This window comes from Mauremys mutica, chromosome 12 (assembly GCF_020497125.1).
Source record: "Mauremys mutica isolate MM-2020 ecotype Southern chromosome 12, ASM2049712v1, whole genome shotgun sequence".
Taxonomy (NCBI): domain Eukaryota; kingdom Metazoa; phylum Chordata; order Testudines; family Geoemydidae; genus Mauremys; species Mauremys mutica.
Window position 1 is genome coordinate 44,550,931 of NC_059083.1, and position 15,817 is coordinate 44,566,747.

At 56.0% G+C, this 15,817-nt stretch overlaps 1 protein-coding gene across 1 annotated transcript; it reads right to left on the reverse strand.

The window, feature by feature from the left end:
* Nucleotides 1–2,506: 2,506 nt before the first annotated feature.
* LOC123345962 (E3 ubiquitin-protein ligase TRIM39-like) lies at nucleotides 2,507–15,464 on the reverse strand. Its single transcript, XM_044983101.1, has 6 exons — nucleotides 14,950–15,464; nucleotides 12,818–12,913; nucleotides 11,804–12,034; nucleotides 11,269–11,291; nucleotides 11,066–11,169; nucleotides 2,507–3,066 (listed from the first exon to the last, which is right to left on the reverse strand). Exons 1-6 carry the CDS (start codon nucleotides 15,364–15,366, stop codon nucleotides 2,507–2,509), a joined length of 1,431 nt encoding a protein of 476 aa, XP_044839036.1. The 5' UTR covers nucleotides 15,367–15,464.
* Nucleotides 15,465–15,817: the final 353 nt, after the last annotated feature.

The following is a 15,817-nucleotide window of genomic DNA, read 5'->3' on the forward strand; positions in this document are numbered from 1 at the left end:
CAATCGCTTCATGACACTTCATGCTGTAAATTGTGTGACAACACATTTTTAAGTCTCGTCAGATAGTAAAAACCATGTTGTATATTAACCTATTTGCCAACATATTTTCCCATATAATAACACAATAAGATTGGTTAAGAAACTGCAGTAATTATACACAATTCAGTGAGAAATAGGGAAAGGAACGTAGATATTTCTGAAGGAAATTTTAGGGGAAAATTATCTAATTTTAGATTTACATTTCCCTGTGTTATTAACTAAGAAAAACACATAGCTTTAGCAGACCATGCCACCTAGACAGTTGCAGACTGGCCAAAAACACAAATGAATCCATCACAAGATTATTTTAGGATATTTATTTTCAAATAGTCAACATCAGTTTAGGGCACACTGCCTTGAATGGCATATTGTGAATAAATCTTAAAAACTGAATTATGACATTGAAAATGTTCATAAAGCATCAAGTTAAAAACAAAAAGGAGTCCTAGCAATGCCATGTGATGTGCCTCCCCTCAGACTCTGCTCAGCTAGATCTTCAAGAAATTAGGTTCAATTGCTAATTTCACGGAATTAGATCATTCTGTCACTATTTTTACAGAGCATTCCAGAAGGTGGTGGACAGAACCCAGAGGAATTGTGATGAATTTCCTCCAGCAACTTTATTTTCTTTGTATTCTAAATCTCACATGACAACAAAAATATCACCCTTTCGACTGATTTATGGCCGAGAAGAAAGGTTTACCAATAATGCTTCACCAAATTTCATGTTATGTGTCATTAAATGCCAGCATCTTTAATACAATTAAGTTAATTTGTGATGATTGAGTAAAGGAATCCAACCCCTTCTCTATTTCTTTATCAAACTACATTTGTTGTGTCCTTATAACCAAGAACATGGAAAGCCTGGTAGTATTTTGAAATCAAAGTGTACACTGACAGTACATTCCCTGCAAATAATATTTCTAAAGAAAAATAAACCAAAAAATTGAGATTGTAGAAGACATTTTTATATATAGCAGGGGTAGGCAACCTATGGCATGCATGCCAAAGGCGGCACGCAAGCTGATTTGCAGTGGCATTCACGCTGCCCAGGTCCTGGCCGCCGGTCTGGGGGCCTCTGCATTTTAATTTGATTTTAAATGAAGCTTCTTAAACATTTTAAAAACCTTATTTACTTTACATACAAAAATAGTTTAGTTATATATTATAGACTTGTAGAAAGAGACTTTCCAAAAACGTTAAAATGTATGACTGGCACGCAAAACCTTAAATTAGAGTAAATAAATGAAGACTCAGCACACCACTTCTGAAAGGTTGCTGACCCTGGTATGTAGGAATATAGCATTTGACGTTGGGGACTTGTTTTGTTAATTTATGTGGGAAAAAGAAAGGAAGGGTCATATCTTGATTACCGATTATATGCAGCTAGAATGTTAAAAATCACATGAATTAATACTGACAGAAGTTCAAAGAATATTATATAATCTTGTACAAGTTAATTTTCAAAGATGTAGTGTAGGAGGTGGGTGTATGTGCCCTGCCCTCCAGAGAGAACCAATCAAGACAATAAAGAGACAGGGAGAGAGAACAGAGAGCAATTGCACATGTATGTAGTTGTGATGTTTATGACACATGTACATTGTAACTGAACAACCCAGTCTCACAATTTAAGAGTTTATTTTGTTAAGATAAATATTTTGGATTTCTTGAAATTCCACGGTTGAAATACAAATGATGTTATTTAGAGAAGTTAAACTTCACTATAGATTTGAGGGAAGAATAAAAAAATAAATGTAAATAATTCCAGTTCTAAAATTATGTTTAGATGCTTGTTTTTGAAATATTGTTGAAATGTAAATTAAAACATTCTTGTATTTACACCTTGTTACAATAATATTTTCTAAATTAGAATCATCTTTTTTCTTTCATATTTTACACTGAGATTTCACAGGGGTAGAAAATTCTGACGGGAGTGAATGACCCCATCCACCCCCATCTGCTACCCCTGGGGCAGGGGATGGGGAAGGTGGGGGCTAGGGGTTCCCAGGTGTCTGGTTTTCGACTGGAACCTCCAGCCAGGGCCGGCTCTAGACCTAAGCGCGCGCGTGGGGCGGCATTTTACCTGCAGGGCGGCAGGCGGCTGACCTTCCGCAGTCATGCCTGCGGGAGGACCCATGGAGCCGCGGGACAGCGGAGCTCCCGCAGGCATAACTGCAGAAGGTCTGTTGGTCCTGCGGCTCGAGTGGACCTCCCGCAGGCATGACTGCGGAAGCTCCACCGGAGCCGCGGAGCCGCGGGACCGGCGCCCGGCAGCGCGCCCCTTGCGGCATGCTGCCCTGCTTGGGGCGGCCAAATTCTTAGAGCCGCCCCTGCCTCCAGCTGAAAAGGGAAACTGGCAGCGTCGGGTCAGCACACAAAGTCCAGTTGCTGCAGTAACTGGCCCCCACCATAGGGGCGGGAAGAGCAGCGGGGCTGGGAGGGGCCAGTCTGTGCCACGGGGTCACTGTCAGGGACAGAGATTCCCTCCGGCCTGAGCTGGGACCGGGCAGATTATCAGGGGAGCCGTGTTTGTACCCACAGTGTTGAGACCAGGACAGAAATAAGGGTGGAGCTTCCCGGAGAAGGTGTCAGTGAAAGTGAAGAGATGGGACCTGTCAGTCACATTGTAAAACAAGACCTCGCCCGCCTCGTAGTCCAGGAAAATCCCCACCCGGCTGGGCCTGACGCTCACGGAGAGGGGGGTTATGGGGGAGGTGCAGGCCTTGTATCCCCCATCCCTCAGCAACACGGCCCAGTATCCATTCCCAGGTGTGTATGTGACCTGCCCCTTCCTGCTCACAGATTCCCTACAAACCCCCAGAGTCCATCTCGTCTTGTCTCCCACCTCCACCTCCCAGTAACACCTCCCGCCCGTGAACCCCTCAGCACCCAGGACACAGGGACATCTATCAAATCTCTCAGGGTTGTCGGGCAGATCCTGGCGTTTGTATCCGAGTCTCACACGTTTCTGATCCTCAGAGAGGACGAGGTAGGGATGAGCCGTGTCTGGATCCAGAGTCACGTCCACTGGGGAGAGAGTCACAGAGTCAGGGCAGGGGGCAGGGGCTGGTCACTGGGATCAAAGGGAAATTAACCTGCGTCCCCATTAATCACTGGGGGGGGTTGTTGCCTGAGGGGAGTCAGGGCCCTCTGCCTGTGAGGAGACAATGAGGGGGAAGGGCAGGAGGAGCGGGGGAGGGGTGAGAAGGTGTCAGGGGAGGCAGGGGAGGGGAGGTGACAGACTGATGCTGGGAGGGGGAAGGGCAGGCATCAGGGGGCAGAGGGGTGTGAGGGAATGGGGGAGCTCCAATGGGGCAGGGGAAATCAAGGGCAGGGTGAGTTGCCAGGGGGTGAGATGATGAGGACTGGGGAGGTGGAACCATGGGGGGGGGAGCGAATGAACAGGCATTGGTGCCAAAGGGGCAGAATGGGGGGTGAGGGAGCAGGTGAGCAGAAGGGGGGCAGAGAGAGGGGTGTGGAGAAGGGCAGGCCCCAGGGGGGCAGAGGTGTGTGCAGGGAGATGTGGGCACCAGGGGGGCAGAGGGAGGATGAAGGGAGGGTGGGGCCCAGATGTTAGGAGAGGGGGAGGGGAGGGGTGGGGCAGTGCTGAGGTGAGGGGAAGGGCTGAGACCAGGGGTCCCAAAGGGGGGTGAGGGAAGGGACTTGCACCAGGCAGGCAGAGGGGGCAAAGGAAACAGCAGGCACCAGGGAGGCAGATGGGGCCAGGGTAGAGCTGGGACGTGGGGCAGAGGAGGAGCTGGCACCAGGGGACTGGAGGGGTGCTGAGGGGTGCAGGTGTCACAGAGCCAGAGGGGGAGGGGAGGGGCAGGGGTGACAAATAAAGAGAAGGCGGCATGGGTGATGGTGGCAGAGGGGCGAGAGGAGAGCAGGGTCAGTGGGGCAGAGGGTGGGGAAGGGGATGGGCACCAGGAAGGAAGGGGACAGGGAGAGAGTCAAGTGTTGGGGGGCAGGGTGAGGGAAGGGGCAGGCAGCAGAAGGGTGTGGGGGGGAGGGGAAGGGCAGGTGCCAGGGGATTGAGGGGGTTGAGCAGAAGGGCAGGCACAGGGAGGGCAGAGGAGGGGAGGGACAAGCACCAGGGGGCAGAGAGGGGTGAGAGGCAGAGCAGGTGGGACAAGGGAGGTGCTAGGTGAGGGGAATGGGGAGAGGCAGGTGCCAGGGGGTCAGAGTGGGGCTAGAGGAGGGGTGGGCACAGGGGGTGAGGGAAGGGGCGGGTGCCAGGCATCAGAGAGGGTGGGTAGAGGGGCAGGTGTCAGGAGGGCTGAGGGGAGTAAGAAGGGGGAAAGTCAGGGCAGCGTAGGAGGCTGAGGGGTCGGGTGGGAGACATGGCACAGAGGAGGGAAAGGGGAGAGGTGGAGGCCAGGACATAGCGGGGGTGTGAAGTGATGGGCGGGCTCCAGGGTGCAGAGGATTTTGGGGGAGAGGGAAGAGGGGCAGATGCCAGGATGGCAGGGGGAGAAGGGAGGGGCTGTTCCAGCAGGGCAGAGATGGGTGGAGGGCAGGGGCATGTGCCAGGGAGGCAAAGTGGGAGTAGAGGGGCAGGGGCCCAGGGGAGCAGAAAGGGAGTGAGAAGAGTGGGAGGGATGTTGGTGAGGGGTCAGAATAGACGCAGGTTCCAGGGACCCTCACAGGGGTGGGGGAAGGGTAAGGGAGGGGCGGGAGCCAGAGAGGGGGAGGGAGAGGCAGGCCCCAGGGAATCTCTGTTGCTTTGGGGCCATGTGTGGTTGGTTTCTCGCTCAGAGCAGCTCGGTGCTGTCCCCACACACACTGGGGGTGCAGCCCTGCCCCAGGGTGAGCAGCTGGGACTCCCCATGCTGGCAGGCCCCACGGCACCATCTTCCAGCCAGGCAAACCCCACAGCCAACCCCTCCCCTCACCAGGCCGAGCCCAACGCCCACGGGGGCAGTTATCTGCACTGGGCCCACTTGGGAGGCATTACAGTGGAAGATTCGGGCGGGGGTATAAATGCGCACTAATGGGCTGTTGCTAATGAGGCCAGGGCAGTGGGGAAGGGAGGGGGCATTTCCCCACTCACTGCCCCCTCCATCTGGGAGAAGCTGCACCGGGGATCAGTCCCAGTTCACACCTGCACAGCGCGTCTGCACTAGGGGTTTGAACCGGTGCAGCTACATCAGTGCAAGGAAACCCCGGCAGACATGGCTGAGACACTGCTGTGCCAGGGGCCGTAACCCCTCCCCTCACTGGGGTCAGGGCCGACTCTAACATTTTTGCAGCCCCAAGCAAAAAAAAAAAAGAGCGCCGCCGTGCCCCCGCGAGTGCCGCCCGACCCCTCCCCAAGCGCCCCGTTGCACCGCCCAAGTCTCCGCCCCCCAGCGCCCCGTCACGCCTCCCAAGACCCCGCCCCCCCACCGCCACATCGCGCCACCCAAGTCCCCGCCCCACCCCCAGCATCACCTGGCCAAACCCAAACCAACAAAAACAAACCCCGATCGCAGCCCCCTCCCAAGCTTTTGCCCCAAGTACATGCTTGGTAGGCTGGTGCCTGGAGCCGGCCCTGACTGGGGTTATGGATCAATAATTACAGGGTCACTGGAGCAGAGGAGCTGGACTCTGGGCTCCCAGGTGGAGGCTCAACCCACTGGGCTGCAGAGTCATTCTCACTCCCACGCTCTGGCCCAGTGCCCATGGCAGTGTTCAGACACAGGGGGACGTCATCAGACACCTGGAGCCCAGCGGTTCAAGCTCTCATGGCATCACACGGGGGGATTGAATCTGGGGCTCCCACCTGAGGGCCCAGCCACTGGGCTAAAGGCTACAAGGGAAGGGGCGGCACCGTTTTCTCTTAATTGAAACTAGTCAGCGAACCCGACATGGATTCACAAATAGTTTCTGTTGACCCGAAATATAATTTTGCAGCAAATAAACTATTTGTCCAAAACATTTCACCCAGCTCCACTGCAAACCTGTCTGAGCAACTTAGGAGCCCCAATCCCAGTGACTTGCAATGAGAGACTGTCAACATCCCCAGAAACGCAGTTACAGGCAGGCCAGGCTCAGGACATCAGCTATGAAACACTCCAGAGCTGCTGGTTAATTTGCCCTTTGCAGACTGTGCCAGCCACCCCCCTCGCTCTCATTAACCAGCCCTGGGACAGACACGCTGGGAACTTTCACACCCAGACTCTATTGACATTTTGGGTCCTTCTACACAGCCTGCAGCAGCGAGTCTTGGAACAGGGTGGACAGATTCAGGCTGGCGGGGCTCCCTCTTTGGAATTAAAAATAGCTGCAAAGATTTTCAGGTTCTGGCTGGAGCTCAGGCTCTGAAGCCCAGGGTGGAGCCAGGTCTGCCCCTCACAGTGCAAGTGGGGATATTGTCTGTGTCCACATCCCCTTCACCCCCTTCCTGGGATGGGGAACAGCAGCCCCAGGGCCCCTCCCTTCACCCCCAGGGCAGGGGAGTGAGAGCCCTCGGCCTCCTGGGCAGTGGGGCCTCCCACCACAGGTTCCTGGGTGAGTGTGAATGTGTCTCCACACAGAGAGCTCTGTACACCTGGCAAATACACAGATGTGCCCGTGGATCAGGATCCGGGATGGTGCTCTCCCCAGGAGTGATGGAAGCTCCCTCAAAGTAGAGGGGTCACCCACTCGTGCCAGCCCTTCTCCCTGAGCTCCTGTCCCCACACCCCTGAACCCTCGCTCTCACACTGCCCCTTCTTCCTGAGCCCGTGCCTTCACCCCACCTCTTCCCCAACACCCTGACCCCCTGGTCTCTCCTCTCGGCCCCCTCCCCCATCCTCACTCACCCTTACAGCTGGTAAAAAGTGGGAGGGAACAGCCCTCCCATTGGTAAAAGTGATGGGGCCATGGCCCCCTGGGCCCCCTCTTCCAGTGCCCCTTATCAACCCCCAACCCCAGTAGGAGAGGACCCTTGGGACAGTGTCAGTGAATTCAGTGCTGGGGATACGAATTGGGTTTTACACCCCGGCTGCTGGAGCTCTGTGTATTGAGGGTATAAGAAGACTGTGTGAGCCCCCGACTGTCCTGCCAACATGGCTCAGCCCTGACATCTGCCGGAGCCTCTCCCTGGGGAGGAATCGTCCCTGCGGCCCATTCAGGCCTTGGCCTCCCTGCGGAGATGGCTGGTGAGGCTGCCGTTAAAGTGAGTTACGATGTGAGCTCCTGTCCGCTAAGAACTGGACTCTGAGCCTGGGCTGAGATCGGTGACTGGGGAATGAAAGGCCCCAGCTGCCCTCACTGCCCCCCTGAGCCAGCCCAGCGCCGCCAGCCATTCAGTGAGATAACAGCGATGCTCAGGCTTGGTGACACAGCCAGTGCCCCAGCGGGCAGGGTGAGGGCCTGTCCAAGGAGCAATGGGCACAATCTGCAGCAAGGGAGGTTGAGGCTGGAGATAAGGAAACACTTTCTAATTCTCAGGGCAGTGAAGCTCTGGACCCGGCTCCAGGGGAGGTTGTGGGATCCCTGTCACTGGAGGTTTGTAAGAACAGGTTGGACAAATCCCTGCCAGGGATAGTCTAGTCCCTGACCTAGCGTGGGGGGCTGGACTAGGTGACCTCTCGAGGGCCCTTCCAGCCCTGCATTGCTCTGGTTCTAGGTTACAGCTGGTCTGGGGCTGGGCCCAGGGCCCTGGGGGCTCTAAGCCTGGTGAGTGGCACATGACAGAGTTAACACTGTTAGTGACCATGGCAGCTGGCAGCTTGGCATCCCTGCCAGGGGCCTGGGCTGGCATGTGGCTGCCTGTACCTGGCTCAGCTGGGTGTTACTGGGCCATGTGGACAGGACCTAGGGTTGGCACCTGTCCATAGGGTTTCCAGGCATCTGTTTTTTTATTGGAACACCTGGTTAAAAAGGGACCCTGGCGGCTCCGGTTGGCACCACCGACTGGGACATTAAAAGTCTGGTCAGTGGCGCAGTGGGGGCCCGGGGCTAAGCAGGCTCCCTGTTTCCCTAGGTCCGTGCAGCTCCTGGAAGTGGGCACCAATTTACTTCCCTGGAGTTTGAAGCTTTTCTAGCAGAACATAACCAAGTGTCAGCCATGGTCAAGCCTCCCTTTGAATACAGGTTGGCTCTGGGGGTGGGGGGAAATGTATCAAGAGGGCTGGTCCTTTTAGGGGAGTCAGGGACCAGACCACCTGTGACAGGCTCCTGTAAGGGAGAATGAGACAACCCAGACCAACCTGGAAGTAATTAAATCCCTTGGCAGCGAAACAGCTAATGAGGCTGATAAAGGGTAACCAGGGCTCAGCTGAAGGGATCCTAGGGACAGGAAGCTGCTGAGGAGAGGAGCTCCCAGGAGAGCTCACAGAGCAAGGAGCCTGGAAGCGGCTCCTCGAGCAGTGCTCCCCAAACTGTGGGTTGTGCCTCCCTAGAGGGTGTGGAGGAACATTTGCGGGGCGTGACAGGGCCTGGACCAGCCCCCATGGGTGGCGGGACGGGAATGTCACCCAGCCCTGCTCTGCCCCCAGCTCCACTCTGGCCCCACCCTCAGCCCCAGCTGCATCTCCTGCCCCGACTTCAGCCACCGACTCCCGGCCCTGCTGCAGGCTGAGAACCCAGCTGCAGCCCCAGCCCCAAACATGGTTCTGCCCCGGGCCGAAGTCCCCAGCTCCCGGCCCCAACCGCGAGTCCACTCCCAGCCATGGCCCCCAGACTCTGGCCCCAACTGGAGCCCCGTTCCTGGCCCAGCCCTTGACAGCAGCTCCCAGGGTGGGGGCACAAACTAGGTAAGGAAGAACATGACCAAAAATGTTTGCGCACCACTGTCCTAGGCAGAGGAGCTCCCCTAATGGGGAGGAGCTGCCAGAGATGACAATGACAGTAGCAGCTGTAGCAGGACAGAACCCTGGAGAGCTGCCCCTGGCTGGAGAAAGTGGATGCAGAGAATAAAGACACAGTCTGAAATGACCCAGCTCCGGGAGGGAGGGCTGGAGTCATCTGATTCCACCATGGAAACTAATCCAAGCCCAGCTCCGGGAGGGACTGAGGGCTCCTGACTTGAGGACAGTGAGGAGCTGGACTGAGAGCTGGAGGCTGGAGCAGAGTGAGGGAAAAGATTTGATTTCGGGGTTTACTTGGACTCAGAGCGGACCCCAGGAGGGGACTTTTCTCTCAGATCTTTTGGACTGTGAGGTGTAATTTAAGGAGTGCTGAAGAGGATAAACTGAGGCAAGATGCTTGCCAAGATACCAGCCTCAGCCATTTCAGGGTATCAATAACAACACTCACTGCCCAGCCCCTAAGGACTGCATGACGGCGCAGGGCCTTCCCCATTGCACACGGGGACCCTGGGGCGCAGGGAGCCCTGGTTACTCTGCCCCACACATTTACCCAGAGACTCTCCTGAGCTACCGGACCCAGGTCCCTGGGGTCAGAGCGCAGGCAGTCGAGAGGCACTGACCGGCCGGGGCTGCTGGGGTAGGGGGAAGGAAAGGGTTAATCCCAGCACGGTGGCACTTTGCTGCCCAGCCCTGGCTGGTCTCTGCCTTCTGGGTGCAGCTCAGGGCGTGTGTCTCTGAGCAGGTCCCTGCCCACTCACCCGCCATTTGAACCAGACACAGAGAACCCAGGTGCCGAGGGAAGGAGCAGCCCCAGCAGCGCCGGATTGGCCCTGGCACGGGCTGAGCCTGCGAGTGCAGCAGCAGAGGCAGCGGCAGAGAGAGGGGCTCCGCCATTGAGAGCAGCAGCATCCCCACCCGCAGGGGAGGGGTCAGCGCTGGGACAACAGGCCGGGCTGGGTCAGGGGCTGGGAGCTCTGGCAGTGAGCACGGTGCCAGCACCAACAGCCCTGCTGGAGACCCTGGGCCCGGCCAGCCTGGAGCAGCCAGCGAGTGACTCAGGGCCTGGGACCCTGCCCAGAAAGGGGCTTCTAGGGGGCTGACAGGAGGCTCCCCAGGGGCTGGTGATCCCCTAGAACGAGGCACTGAGCTGACTGGCTCAGGATCCCGACAGGCTCAGGGGCCAGGGGTGTGGACTGGCCCAGAGCCCAGACGGGTTCAGGGCCCAGTGGGCACAGACTGTGCTGGGCTGGGGGCAGTGAACGGGGAGGGGAGCAGGGATGTGCTGGCTCCAGCCAGTCACAGACAGGAAGCTGCTTCCCCCACAGCCTGGGGTTCCTGCTCCCCAGAGCCCTGAGATCTTGCCCCTGCAGCCGGCACAGACTGCGCAGCCTCCATCGGCCGGGACAGACACACCCAGCTTGGCCCCTTCCACTGCCCCCTGCTGCAGTGGGGGGGGAAGAGAGGAGCGGGCGGTGGAGGTCGGAGGAATGGGCCAGTTCAACAATCACAGACCGAGCTCACTGAACCTTCCCACCCCCCTCTCCTCTGCCTTAGTTTCTTCTCTGTCCCTCCTCACTGTCAGGTTTCTGCCTTTACCCCCGGTCTCCGTGCTGGGGTTGTGGGAGGGGTTTGGATGGGGGCAGCTCACGCTCAGCCGTTGTGACAGGGTCACACTCTTGTGAGTGAGTCTCACTCACTGAGCAGCAAACCACTGACCCAACCTCACACTGGGCTGTGCTCAGAGCAGACGAGGGGCCCGTAGGATTCAGCTTGTTACCCAGTAACACACGGCCCAGGTCAGACCGCAGCAGCCAGACTGGCCCCTCCTCCAGCTCAGAAAGCTGGGCCAGCCTTGGCTAATGGGGGCTGGGGCAATGCTGAGCGGTGCCCACACAACGCAGCCCTCACGTGTCCCAGGAGAGAGGCACAGACACGTCATCCGTTACCCGTCTGTGCAGCTCCCAGCACGATGGGCCCAGTCCAGGCCTCACAGCACCTGGCTCAGTGACACCCAGTAGCTCAGCCATGGAGGGGTCAGGATGTCAGAGTGACGGGGCCTGGTCAGACACCTGGGCAAGTACCAGCAGGTGGCTGTAAGTAGCAGGCAAACTGCCCAGCACTCAGCCCATCAGCCTCCAGCTATCACAGCTCCAAGCCTGTCAGCTGGGTGCAAGCGTGTCCTGGGGTCCCAGGCTCTGTCCAGAGCCCCAGGCATAACACAGCTGAATGTCCCAGTAGAATCCACTCACCTCCAAATCTCTGCAGCGCTTCCCTCATGTCAAGGGAAATTTTATACAAGTTCTTCAGGTCAGTAGAAACAGCATCTGGTTCCTGGAGTTTCACATTCTCACTCCTATGAAGAAAACGTCCCATCATCACTCAGCTGCTCTGTACACACGTCATCCCAGAACCACCACCAAGAATAGCCAAGCAATGACAATAGGAAACACACCTGCTCAATGTGCTTTTCACATCCTGAAAAGAAAAAGAGAATCAATGTTCTGTATTAACACAATGTGCATAAAACTGTGTGAGTTTCACTCTGGGCATCAAACTTTCATCTAGAAAATAGATCAACCCTCCCAGGCTTCACTGTTTTGTGGCAAAATCTCGTACACTATTGTGCATTAACACTTGTTTCATTTATGTAGGTGAGACAGGAATTTAGCTAAAGGATTCTCCCTTCTAGGGACCCAACCCATCAGTATCTGAGTTTATCGCCTGTGTTGGGTCCAATGTTCTGGAGTCAGAGCAGGATGGGTTCAGCTCAGTATCATTCTTGTATCATCCATTTAATCTGACCATGGCCTCCAGGAGGAGAATTCCCCTCTAACATGGACTGGGATATTTTGGAACTGATGGAGCCCTTAGTCAGATGCTCTGTTTGTCAGTAAACCACAGAACACATTTACTCTAATTCTTGGGATTCACACCCAGGGATCTGAGTTCTAATTCTGGATGGGTGGAGAATTTTGATGCCATCTCACCTTTAGCATCTCGACAACTGGTTGCTGACATTTCTCCTCTATCTCTGTGATCAGCTGCTGCAGAGAGGAGCTTTGCTGGGAGAGTTTGGTTACATTTTCCTGAAGTCTCTGCAGAGTCTCCCTCTCCTCCTCCTCCAGGCTCTGCAGAAGAAGCTGCTCCTCCTCTCTCAGCAGTGTGTGCAGTTTGTTAAATTCACCTGCAATCATCTCTCTCCTATTCTTCACTTTCCCCTTGAAATAGAAGAATAGGAAAGGCACAGAGAAAACGTGAGCCAGATGCTGACTTACACAGACTGGGCCTCTGTCCATGAAGCAGGGGATTAGATCAGTATCAGGTTTGTAAGGAGATTTACTTCTTTGGGAAACGTATCCTAAAGGGTTTGTTTTAGTTCAGAGTCCATATGGCCAGTTCCATAGCGGGGTTGTCTAGGGTGCTTTGTAAAGACGTAGTCTGTTATTACAGGTGGCATGGGATTAGGGTGACCAGACGTCCCGATTTTATCGGGACTGTCCCGATATTTACTTCATTGTGCTGCATCCCGACCGATGTTCGGTCAGGATGCGAATAGGCAGTTATTTTGTCTCCACAGGCAGAGCCCAGAGGGGGCTCACGCCCCCACCCTGACTCCGCCCCCTCCTTCCCCTGTTGGATCCCTCCCCAAATCCCCCCTCCCCGGGGGAAGGAGGCAGAGGCTTTGGCCTCGGTGCCGGGGAAGGGGTGAGGGATGCCAGCTGCGGCTGGGGATGGGGCTGAGCGGGAGTGGGGCCTGGGGCAGAGCAGGAGGGTAGTGTGGGTGGTGCCTCGGGGAGAGGAGGCCTAATGGGGGTGGAGCAGTGGGCAGGGCGATGATCCGGGCGCAGGGAAGGTTCCGGCCCATAGCTGGCACCAATCCTGTGCAATGGAGGAAACAACCAGAGCAGGTTCATAACCTCATCCTGGAGCTTTACAGCCCTGTCATTCCTGGGAACGCTGCAGGGGGAAGGGCTCAGGGAGGAATAAACCCAGATACCCACCTGCCACTCTGTGGTTTTCTTCTCCTCTGCAGACATCAGAGCCAGGGCCACTTCCAGCTCCTTCCTCAGAGGGCCCAGGCCTCCCTGGAGTTTCTCCTGCAGGGACATCATGTGCGATAAACAGCCATTAGTCTGCCGGTCCGATGGGTGGACAGTACTGTCCATATTGGTATTTCACACATGAGCAGTAAATATCCTGGAAGCAAGCAGCAGACTGGGCTCTGCTGGCCGCAAAGGCCTCATGGGAGCAGACAGGGGTGGCTCTAGGAATTGCCCCAAGCAGGGCTGCACGCCACGGGGGGCGCTCTGGCGGTCGCCGGTTCCGCGGCTCCTGCGGATGCTCCAACGAAGCCGCGGGACCAGCCATTAGTCTGCCTGTCCGATGGGTGGACAGTACTGTACATGAGCAGTAAATACCCTGGAAGCGAGCAGCAGACTCGGTTCTGCCGGTCCCAAAGGCCTCATGGGAGCAGAGACGCCAGTCTCAAAGCAGAGGCTCTGCTCCCTGCAGACACTCAGGACTTCTCAGAGCCTGTGTTTGAGCTAAAGCTTCACATCACTGAGCACAGGCCAGAGGGGAAACAGCTGGGAAGGTTCTGAACGATCCCTCCTGCCGGTGCCAGTGAAGAGGTTGGGGCAGCACCTTGCCGCACTGTACCCAGACCCAGGCCAGGAACAAGACCCCACTGTGCTCCCGTCTGTCCAGGCTCCCATGTGGCCTCCCCCAGGCAGCGGCCGAGCACCTGAGCCAGCGCAGTCCCATTAACTGCACAGGGTGAAGCTGTGATGTGGCTGGAGGTCAGTGAGGAACAGGGTACACTCGGTCTGGGGGAATGTGCCACCCATAATTATAACTGCTCCAAAGCTGTAACAACCCAGGGCTCTCTTCCCCTTCGACAGCGTGTGATTCATTCGCACAGCACAGCAACGTGCTCCTGCCCTGTCAGCCCCGCTCTGTGCAACATCCCTCGCAGCCCCCGAGAGCCGCCTCCTGAGATCTCCCCGTTTCACTTTTTCTCTTTTCTCTGAGCCCTCGAGTTCTCTCCTCCCCTCTGCCCAAGGGCCCAGGCTGCTGCTGAGAGCTCCTGGGGAGCTTCAGCCGGCTGGGTGAGTTCTCTGAGTCTGTAAATAAAATGGTGGTTTTGTTAGCTGTCTGCTGTCTGGCCTCAAGTGATTTCTTCCTAAACCGGCTGCCCCCAAGGATATAACAGATGGAGTTGCTGATTGGCTCCAAGGGGCTGGACTCCCCTCATGGGGCTGGAATGTACCCCTGGGCTCGGTCCTCCTTTACTGGGGGGAAATAAGAGGTGGCATCTCCCAAACATCACCCGCCTGTGGCACTGGAAGCAGGGGCGGCTCTATAAAATAGGCCGCCCCAAGCAGCGCAGCGCGCTGCGCCGCCCTTCCCCGGTCCCGCGGCGGGTGCCGTGGTCCCGCGGCTCTGCTTAAGCTGCCGCAGGCATGCCTGCGGGAGCTCAACCGGAGCCGCGGGACGAGCGGACCTGCCGCAGGCATGACTGCGGCAGGTCCGCTCCTCCCGGGCTCCGGCGGACCTCCCGCAGGCATGCCTGTGGAAGGTCCGCCGGAGCCAAATGCCACCCCCCAGGGAAAAGGCCGCCCCACGCGCCTGCTTGGCGCGCTGGGGTCTGGAGCCGGCCCTGACTGGAAGGAGGCGTCACTGGCAATAAATGGTGCCGAGCTGTAATTCTCCCTCTCCGCTCTCACAGGGGAATGAAATAATTAACAGTGTTGAAATGTAAATGATCAGTTCTCCAGTCTGAAGGTAACACACTCACCTAGACTGGCCTGCAGCTCGTGTGATTTAAACCTCACTGACTGTTAACACCGGCCGTGGTGTAAAAAGTCCCCTTATTTCAGCAGTGGAAGCTGAGTGTGAAAAACATTCAGAATCTCAGAGAAAAGTTTCCCACATCAGGTATCTTTGAAGACTTGATATTCTGAGTCTGTCGCCACACTGCCAGATCATTAATTTTGTCATAGCATCTCCCGTACAATGAAGGCTTTACAGAGCTGAATGATGCATCACACCCATGATAGGCAACTTTCAGTGAAATCAGCCTGTAATTAAAATCCAAAGTTATTACCCATTAAACTTGACAGCAATTCCCTACCTTGTACTCCTGGGCAGCCTCCTTTATGGGAACCACCCTGTGATCTCTGTGAGCCCGGGACAGATGGCAAACCACACAGACAGAAGTTTGATCCTCTTCACAGAACAGTTTCAGAGTCTCCTGGTGTTCCCCACACACCCTCTCCTCTCCTGCTCCCTTTGCTGCCTGTAAACTCAGCCGTTTGACCATTTCTACAACATTTGCCAGCTTCCTGTTGGGCCTCAGGTTTCCCTGTTGCACAGTTTCTCTGCACTGAGGGCAGGAGACGTCTGTATTGGATCCCTCCCAGCACTGGGCGATGCAGGCTCGGCAGAAATTGTGCCCACAGTCTATAGTCACCGGGTCCTTAAAATACTCCAGACAGATGGGGCACGTAGCTTCCTCCTGGAGACTTTCCACGGGGTTGTCTGTGGCCATGGCTCCCTCTGGACAGTGTCACAGGGTTAGTTTCACTTTCCTGAGTTCAGAAATATGCCCCGCCTGCAGCAGCAGCAATTGGGTGTTTCCCTTCCTGGAACTGACTCAGGGTATGGCTACACTGGCGAGTTGCAGCGCTGATAGTTTGCAGCGCTGGTCGTCCAGCTGTGCAGGGCCAGCGCTACAGTGTGGCCACACTGACAGCTACCAGCGCTGCAGTGTGGCCACATTGGCAGCATTTCCAGCGCTGTACTGAGAGGTGCATTGTGGGCAGCTATCCCACAGAGCACCTCATCCCGTTTTGGTGCCGTTTTGGCGCTGAGTATTGTGGGAAGGGGAAGGAAGTGTGTGGGTCATTCCGCTTCCTGTTCCAACGCCCCGTGGTGCATCGCTTCACTTCCCAGCAGTCACAGTTTCGCCGTCCACGTTTCTTGCCATTGTGAGTGCAGCA

What these genes read in the sequence shown, in the direction of transcription:
- LOC123345962 (XM_044983101.1), bottom strand. Translation starts at nt 15,366, where the DNA reads ATGGCCACAGACAACCCCGTGGAAAGTCTCCAGGAGGAAGCTACGTGC. An exon ending in AGGCTGCCCAGGAGTACAAG is followed by an intron (nt 12,914 to 14,949) that starts GTAGGGAATTGC and finishes ATGTCCCTGCAG; the next exon opens with GAGAAACTCCAGGGAGGCCT. An exon ending in AGAAAACCACAGAGTGGCAG is followed by an intron (nt 12,035 to 12,817) that starts GTGGGTATCTGG and finishes TTCTATTTCAAG; the next exon opens with GGGAAAGTGAAGAATAGGAG.